Raw genomic sequence first — 9,530 nt, forward strand, 5'->3', positions numbered from 1 at the left:
TATGTCTCCTCAGCCAGGCTGTTGTTCTCTGCTACCATCTGGCAGAGGAAGGTGAGGGCTGACAATCTTGGGTGCATAATGGAGCCTGGGGTGGTTCATTCAGTTCCAGCCCTGCCCCGATTGATGTTGCTGACAGAACAGAACAACTTGGCAGAATTTGTTTCTGTTCCGGCTATATTCCCCTGTGGATCAGATGCTGTTTGAGTTCACAGAAGCTGTGACTCAGTCTGGGTCTGTGTTGCTACCTGGTCTTGGCTGCAATTTGTATTGGGGCAGCATGGTTAGAGTGCACACTCAGTTTCAGTTCAGCCTCTGCCTGGCAGCCTTTGTCTCAGCTATGATCCCCTGAGGGCCGAGTGCATCTTAGGCTCAGTAAAGTGGTCCTCTGGGTCAGCCCCACCCTGGGATGGTGCCCTGCCATCTCTGTGCACACATATTCTAGTCCCTGTGCTCTGCTCAGGCTGGTACTGCCTCAGGCAAACCCTTTACTCACGGGACCTGCATTTCCATCCCAGATCTGTTCCAGCAATGGCTGCCACTGGAGAAGATGCCTGGCCTCCTATGGTTGCCCAGGGAAACAGGGAGTGTGACTCCCAAATATCCAAGGGTGTGAGCCCTATTGTTGCTGCTGTGGATGCTGCTCTGTGCCTTGGGGTACCACTACTCCTGTATGGTTTCCTCTCAGCTGACCATCTTCTACCTATTCCCGTGCCGCAGATTCAGCACTAACCAGCAGCAGTCCATGCCCTGTTCACACCTTTTGAGAAAATACCCAAGATTCTGGACTCCATGGGGGACAGGCTTCCAGACCTTGGGGTGAGAGTGGAGGGGAGTGCTGGGTGTTCAGAATTACAGGTAGAGAATATTACAGTTTTATATACTTTTGTGCCTTGCTGGAGAGTTCCATGGCACCCTGGTATGGGAAGGAGGTCTGGTTTTTAGAAGGTCTCTCCTGTGGTATAAAATGGGAGGACTTTTGAACTCTGCTCACTTGTTTGTATGGAGTACTATGAGCTGTTCTCATGGGGGATGGGACTCTCATCTGCTTGGTGATGTATTTAGTACCTTTTGTTTTTATCTGTGGGGTCGCAGCCTGCCTCAGCAGGGTTGATGTGAGTTCTTCAACCTTCAGCTACAATCCATCAGCTTACTTGCTAAACTTCTGTCTTTTAACTCTCCTTCTGGATGGGAGCCTCTGTGGAAAGCTGGCTCCAGTGAGCCATCTTGCCTCTGCCTCATGTTTGGTAGTTTTGGGGTAGCATGTTCTGTAAATGTCTGTCATCTCCATTTGTTTTAGAGTACTGTTTAAGCCCTGTTTTTGATTTGTTAATTATATAGTATGATGATTTATCTATCTAGTTCTGTCAGTGGAGTGTTGAAGTCCCCAGCAATTATGATGCTACTATTTATTAATTTTGTTAGATCTAGAAAAATTTGGCTTATAAAACTAGGAGCTTCCGTTTAGGTGCATATATATTTAGGATTATGGGGTCTTCTTTTTGAATTGCTTCTTTTACCATGGTATCTTTGTCCTTTAAAAAATTTTTTTTACCAGTGTTGATTTAAGATATATTTTATCTGATATGAGAATGGCTACATCTGCTTGCTTTTGGTTTATATTTTCGTGGAATATTTTTATCATCACTTTACCTGGAGTCTGTGTGTGTATTTGTGGCTTAGATATGTTTTTTAGGGGCAAAATATACTAGGTTTGTTTTTCATCCATTCAGCCAGTCTATGTGTTTTAAGTAGGGAATTCAGATTATTCATGTTGAGTATTAGTATTGATATGTGGGATACAGTTCTGTTCATGATTTTACATGATACCTTACTATTTTGTTTTCTCTCTTGTGCACTTGTTTTATAAGATATATGAGCTATAACTTTTGGGTATTTTTACATTGGTGTGTATCTATTGTGTTTTTGCACTGCCCAGCATGTGGGCCCATGGGAGTGAGGACTTCTTTTTTTTTTTTTTTTTTTTTTTTAACTGATGAGTTCTGGAAATATTTTATTTAGAAAAGATAATCGTTAATTTTAAGATTTTTAAGGTTTCTTTCTTTTGAATGTCATACTAACTTATATGTAAGATAGTACCAAATAATAAAAGTATTTACATGCTGAATACAAAATAAATACAAAGTAACTGAAAAACAAATTAGTTGTCCATTGATTCACTTTGTTTTCCCACTGTCTATCTTCTGTTTTATTTTTCTTTGCCTTTTGTAAATCCTTTTCTTCCTTGCTTTCAAATCCACTTTAGGCTCTGGTTTTACCCACTGGATTTCTATCGGTTTTTCCTCAGCTGGTATAACAAACACATCTGCAGTGGGATCATGGGGAACAAGTGTCTTTGGCTCTTTCTTTCTGACTTTCTGCACCTCTTTCACTTGCTGTTTCTCTTTGTATTTTGCAGCTGTGATGGATCTTACAAGACGTCGATGCATGTTTGGTGACTGGTAGTGAGGATTTTCATATAAAGTTGGTCCTCCAAAACTTCCTTGGAAAATCTTTATGAGATTTAATACAAAACGAGGTCCTATTTCTACAAGAGCAGCATCTTCTTCTATGATCTGAAAGTTCCGAAACCATATTCTGTTATCCAAAATGGTGAAAGTAAATACATGGTCCACAAATGGTTGGCTTTTCGGATGATACCGTGGTGTACGAAAGATCTGAATTAAGAGTTCTTTTAACAAAGCATAATGTGGTAACTCATCAAAAGCAGGGTCAAAAGACAAAAGAGGCCGAGAACCTTTCAAACAGTTTCCAGTCATCTTTAGTTCAGCTAGGGTATGAATATTTTGAACAAGGAATTTAGCAGATGGCCCATGAGGTGAATTTGAAAGCCACATATAGAGATCCTGTTTTTTCTTAGCTTCAAAATAGATGCATTTATTACAGTTTTTCATTTCACAGACCTCATTAATCACAAATAATTTATCTTTACGATCCATTTTAGTATCTGCTTTAGAATGAGGCATCAGTGTTCTCAAGTCCTGCATCAAATGTCTTGTTCTGAAATTTATTCCTCTGGAAGAAAAGATGAGAATCCGTTCCTTATTTTTCCACTTGCCCTTGCAAATGGGGCCTGGGATACGGTCTCTTTCTTCCTCCTCCACTTCCTCCGCGGCAACGCGCTGCCCAGCTGGAGGCCCGGCATCTTTTTCGTTTCTTTTTGGCTTCTTTGCCTGAACCACCAGGCCTCCACGCCGCTTCCTCTTAGTTGCTGCCATCTTGCTCCAGCACCCGCGTTCAGGGCCTACTTCCGGCTCTCGGGAGTGAGGACTTCTATCTGGCACCCAGGTTTGCAGGGATATGGGCCTTGGTGCAGCATTGCAAAAAGCTGGGGGTGCTTGTCAGTGTGCAAGGCCATGGGGCTCAGCTGCTAGATGCTTGGGGCTCTCTCTTCACACAGCCCCCCCTGAGGCTGCTACCATCAGCTCCTTCAGACTCAATTTGAGTTCCCTAGTGTGGTGGGTGGTGCTTGCTTTCCAGTCTCAGGTGTGCAAGAACTTCTACTCTCTTTGCTCCCTGGAAAGTGGCAATTAATTTGTGGGCAGTTGGTATGATGCTGATCCTTATGTAAACTGGACACTCTGGGCTTGAGAGCTCAGTTGGTATCACCTGTGAAAACCTGGGAAGTGAGGCCAGTGGGTCCTTGCTAGGCCTACTGTCTGATCCAGCTTTACCGTGCAGGCTCCAAGCAGTTTCCTGGTTAGCATGAGGCCGGTAGTATTTGTTGGTGGTGGGTGGGTGCAGTGTCTGTGCTAGGAATGTGGAACTCTGGGGTTCTTTCCTTTATCCCCTCCCCACAACAGGGTCCTTTCTAGGTTCCTCCCAATCTTGGCAAGTAGAACTCCCTATCCCTTTCTCCTTTACTCTGAATATGTCCTGTTGGTTCTCTGATGATTTACAGCAATCTCTACTAGAAGGGCCATCCAGAAGTGGGCACTACTTACAGTTTTGGACCCTTTCCCAGAGAGCTACTGTGCAGGCTACTTTTTCTCATCTACTCTCTTGGCCCTGCATTCAAGAGGTTTCTCAGGTCTGTCTTTCCAACATCTCCAGTGTCATGTAAAAATCATTAAATAAATTCACACGCTTTTCTCTTATTCAACTGTCTGTTATTATAGGTGTATCAGCCATGAATCTAGCAATTGGGGGAGAAAGGAAATCTTTCCTCCCTTCCATAAATGTGGTACCCAATAATTACTGGCAATTATTAAGTGCAGCTTTGACAATTAATCACATAGGCCATACTTGGGGGTTAAAAGGAAACAGAGAAGAAGCCATGTAAATAATCAGTGTAATGCAAGTGGTGTGTCATGGATCCACATTATAAGATGCCTCCATGTTTTTTTTTTTTTCCGCATTTGGTTTGAATTCATTTAATTGTGCAGAAAAAAAAATTCTGAGGGCTTATTCAGTAAGATGCTTGCTGTACATTCACTATCACATAGAAGTAGTTTGGCACCAGGAAGAAAATATTCCTCCAATTTGCTTATTTTCTTAAGGAAAAGCAATTAGACATTGCATTTTGATGCAAGAAAGAAAATCGCTTAGTAGAACCAAACCACCCTTCTACCACCACCCTCTAAAAGACCCAAATATAGAGTAAATCAAGAACTATTAAATCACTTATTTTAAAAAATGTTTCTTTTTGTGGTAGTTTTATCCCTGTTTGGCTCATTTTTTTAAGCTTTCCATCTTAAAAAACAGATTAAAAAAAATACCAGGTATCCAGCCATATTGCTACTGAGTCATATATCATAAACATCTGGCTACAGCAAGCTTCGACAGATTACTTAGAAATGTGACATATATTTATGCACAACGAATAGGAGTCCTGAAAAATGAGAAAAATAAAGCAAGAGATAATCTTCCTTCAAACCACTCCAGATTAAATTCCAAGTATTTTAAAATATTTGTGGTTTTCTAGGAGATGAATTATGTTTGGCTGCATGAAGTGGTAATTTTTGGAATTTGCTTTTAAACACACAAAGTGCTTGCTTAGAGTACAATGAAGTTCATTAGTAAATATGTGAATATTTTCAAAAGTATTTCTTGTATTTTATTTTACTTTAGAGACATGGTCTCACTGTGTTATCAAGATTAGGCTTGAACTTCTGGGTTCTAATAATCCCCCACCTCAGCCCCCAAGTAGCTGAGACTATAGGCACATGATAATGTCCTCATCTATTATATATTAAAGGGAGACCAAATAACTCAATTTCCCCTTTGGGCCATTATATTGAGAATTTGACTTGGCAAAGATGCAAAGACATACTACTTGTATCCTTTGCTTTCCTGGTTACAATTTTCTACCAACTACCAAATCTCTCAATCAGTCATATTGGAGTACTTAGAAACCATCAAATTCTTTTGATTTTACCTTCTAAAATTTAGGAGTTCCCTCTTGTTTCAGTAACAAACTATTCCAAAACTCAGTGGCTTAAGAACAGCAGGATAGCTAATCTTTGTCTTATAGTGTCTGAGTCTGAGCCGGGAATACTCTAAGGCCGTGGTTTGGAATCATCAGAAGGCATCTTCACTCACGTTTCTGGCCGTGGCTGGTGGGTCCTGGCTAGGACCTCAGCTGGGTTGTTGACTGGCATTTATGTGAGGCCTTCCCATATGTATCTTCATGGGGAGGTAGTTTGGGTTTCCTCACAATATGGCAGCTGGTTTCCAAGTGCTACTAACAAAACCAGGTGGAAGGTGTAGCACATTTTATGACCTAACCTCAGAGATTAGGTAGTGTTACTTCTGTTGTCATTGCAAGGGAAGGAAACATTGACCCTATGTCTTGAGGAGTCTCAAAGTCACACTGGGCATTGGAGTTATGGGACAGCAGTTATGGCACCCACTGTTGGATAATACACTTGTGCTACATCTTCCCTCCTTTAATCCCTATTTTGGATCCATGTTTCCTTATATTTTGCTGGGATATTAAATCCAATGCTTCCTTTTTGATCTCACTGCCTGCACTTTAATTCTCTTCAAACCTGACCTTTATATAGATGGAAAGATGGTCTACATAAATGGAAATATGTTTAGTATTCCACTGTTCTAAACCTCTCAAGCTCTCTGTAGAAGAAAGCCCTTTGGCCTGGCATGTAAGCTCTTCATGGTCTGTTCGCTTAATTCTATAGCCTAGTTACATGATAATTTCAAACAACAATGAACTTCTCATGGTTCTTTCTTGCTCTGCCCTTGGCACATATGCTGTTCTGCTTCTGACCTCTATGCCTTTCATGGGGTGTCTTCTCAATTGTACACACTACCATCTTCATCTTTCACTGGCTAATATTAATGCATTTCAGTTCCCACCTGTCCAAGCTCCAACCACTTACTGCAGGACAGTCAATAAGTCAAGAGACAAAGTGTTAGAGCAAGGAAGATGATTTTTACTTGAAGAACCAGCAAACCAAGGAAATTGCATACTAATGTCCTAATGATCCATCTTAAGTTAGTCTGAATGTTAGGCTCCTTGTTATGTTAAGGGAAGGGGAGATTGCAAGATGCAACAAAGACTGCAGACATCTAGGCATCAGCAAGGGGCAGAGGAGGATAAAACTTTTTTGATCTTGGTCAGTTAATTTTAGAGGATGCAGGTCGAGTCACAATGCTACTATAAATCTTTAACACAGCATCATTACTTGCATGTGTACTTTCCTTATCTGTCTCCCTTAGAATTAATTTTGGGGAGGGGACTGGTTATCATCTTTCTTCTAGAGTTAGACAACAAATTCAATTCTTCCTATATTTAGCTGGCTCATGTGCAGTGTTAACCAGCAGCGTTTAATCTAAAGGGCATTACTGCAGAGAGTCAGAAGCCAAATGGAACTAGTTATGTCAAACCTTCCTTCCAATGTTCCTCATTCAGTTTATAGCACAATTGTAATTTATCTTGAGAGTTGTCCTTCTCATTTCTGCTCACTATGCTGCATTTTCCTTGTTTATTTAATGAAAATATAGCCCTGAACTCCCAGGCTGTTGTAAAAATTAAGGCAGTTTAGGATGTTTAAGTGCTTATAACAATGCTGAACACATGGGGAACGCTCAAAAGATGTTAGGTACTATTATTGCTATTATTAGCCACTTCCACCTTGTATTTCAAGCAAACTGAAATAATTCTGGAAAATGTCTTGCCTTGATATATTTGCTCATGTTCTTCTTTCTATATGGAATGCTCTACACCCATTCTTTTCTTCAAATTCCATAAATTCTTCAAAGAAAGTGAAGTGTCTTTTTTATCCTAACATTAAACCATTATAACTTTGTTTGTACATTTTCTTGTCATTTGCATATTCTGTTTTCCATATTAGTTTTTTTCTTTCTTTTTTTGCAGTTTTTGGCTGGAGCTCGGTTTGTACCCACCACCTCCAGTATATGGGGCTGGTGTCCTACTCCTTTGAGCCACAAGTGCCGCCCCGTATTAGTTTTTTTCGATGTGTCTTATTTGTGAAATCCTTGAGGATAAGGGTTATATCCTATATTTTTATCACTAACATTTTTCCTTTCTTGGAGTAAGCTAATACTTATTGCCCTTACCTTAGACTAAGACAAAATAATAACTTTATCAGAGATTTTGATAATGTTAAACCAGGCAAATGTACATTAAATATGATATATTTAAGTTTTATTGTATTATTTCTTTTATTTATTATGTATTTCTATAAAATAGGCTCAGTAGTTTGCTTTATAAGGAGAAAAATGTACATAAACCTTCATTTTTTAAAATGTATCCTTAAATTTTTTTGGTGTTAAAATTACTCCTTTTTAAAAATCTTTTTTCTCTTCAATTATTCTTATTTGATATTTTTCTAAATTAACACAAAGCAAAGGTATTATGCAGATGTCTCAAAAAGAATTCTAAATAAGAATTTTAAATACATATTTGAATTTGCTAATTTATACTTTTATTTTTAAGTTCTAAGTTTATTTAACAAATACTAAGTAGATCCCTAACTTGAGGTAAGCATTGGGGCTGCCTTGGGGCTACAAAGATTAGCAAGACATAGTCTTTATCCTCAAGAAGTTTAGCATCTACTAGGGAGAGAAGGAGGAACCCAGTGGGAGGTCCACAGAAAGAGGTAGGGAAGCTCAACTGGTGGGGGAGCAATTTTATTTTTTAAGCAAGAAGAAAAATAAAAAATCTGTCAGAGCATCTGATTTGGGCTGTGTCTTGCATAATGTTTGGTTGGATTTAGTAAGGATTGGTTACTCCAGTGAAGGGGAGAAGGGACAAGAGTTGTCCATGAGTGTAACAGTGTGAGTCCACCTATTGGGTAGGAAAGCACAGGGCATGCAGAGTTGGGGCATAGTCTGGTTGGAAGGTGCAGTGGGTGGAAGGGGAACAATAAGAGAAATGAGTAGAAAGGTAGTTTGATACCAGATGCCAAAGCACCTTGAGATACTCTGCTTTTTTCTGTGTGTAACCAAAGCTAAGTTAATGGAAACTGCACGGGGGTAGAACCACTGAGAAAAACTGATTAATATAAGCATTTGACCCTGCACACTTTCTCTGTAAATGTTTAAAGGAAATCTAATTTGGACATGGATGTATTTGCTTATCCATTGGCACTCCTGTTTCATAAGCTGGAGGTTGCTTTTTAGGTGAAGATTTTCATTCACTCCCAGCCCAAGAAGGAACCAGTCCAATGAATGACCCTGGGGCAACAGTTCCACAAACCAATTATAATACCCGGGAGATTGCTGCACGGGCTTCTGTGTCATTCTAATTTCAATTAACATCTTTCTTAATTAGAAAAGAAATACAGAGGTACAGAAGGCAAAGCTTTTAATTCATTGCCCTTTATTTAGCTTTCTGTTCATTTGTTACGTAAAATAGAATATATGGAAATTTGGTAAGCCACAATCATGGAGGATTTGACTAGAAGAAGAAAAAAAGGTAGATCAGATAAAATGTTTCTGCTAATTTGTGTAATTTAAAGTTTATTCCAGCTTTAACATTTGCCTGGGAGAAACTGTATTTTTGTGCTTTGGAAGCCATTTCTTTCTTTCTTTCTTTTTTTTTTTATTAAATAATAGCTGTGTACATTAATGCGATCATGGGGCACCATACACTGGTTTTATAGACTGTTTGACACATTTTTATCACAATGGTTAACATAGCCTTCCTGGCATTTTCTTAGTTATTGTGTTAAGACATTTACATTCTACATTTTCTAAGTTTCACATATACCCTTGCAAAATGCACCGCAGGTGTAATCCCACCAATCACCCTCCCTCTGCCCTCCTCCCCCAACTTCTCTCCCTTTCCCTCTTCCCCCTATTCTTGGGTTATAACTGGGTTATAGCTTTCATGTGAAAGCCATAAATTAGTTTCATAGTAGGGCTGAGTACATTGGATACTTTTTCTTCCATTCTTGAGATACTTTACTAAGAAGAATATGCTCCCGCTCCATCCATGTAAACATGAAAGAGGTAAAGTCTCCATCTTTCTTAGGCTGCATAATATTCCATGGGGTACATATACCACAGTTTATTAATCCATTCGTAGA

General features: G+C 39.5%; 1 protein-coding gene across 1 annotated transcript; it reads right to left on the bottom strand.

The window, feature by feature from the left end:
* Nucleotides 1–1,992: 1,992 nt before the first annotated feature.
* Nucleotides 1,993–3,258, bottom strand: LOC128589744 (ribosome biogenesis protein BRX1 homolog). The gene has a single exon (XM_053596468.1). The coding sequence runs from the start codon at nucleotides 3,234–3,236 to the stop codon at nucleotides 2,175–2,177; it is 1,062 nt and encodes a 353-aa protein (XP_053452443.1). The 5' UTR covers nucleotides 3,237–3,258; the 3' UTR covers nucleotides 1,993–2,174.
* Between the last annotated feature and the right edge of the window lie 6,272 nt (nucleotides 3,259–9,530).

Source organism: Nycticebus coucang, chromosome 1, assembly GCF_027406575.1.
Source record: "Nycticebus coucang isolate mNycCou1 chromosome 1, mNycCou1.pri, whole genome shotgun sequence".
NCBI lineage: Eukaryota > Metazoa > Chordata > Mammalia > Primates > Lorisidae > Nycticebus > Nycticebus coucang.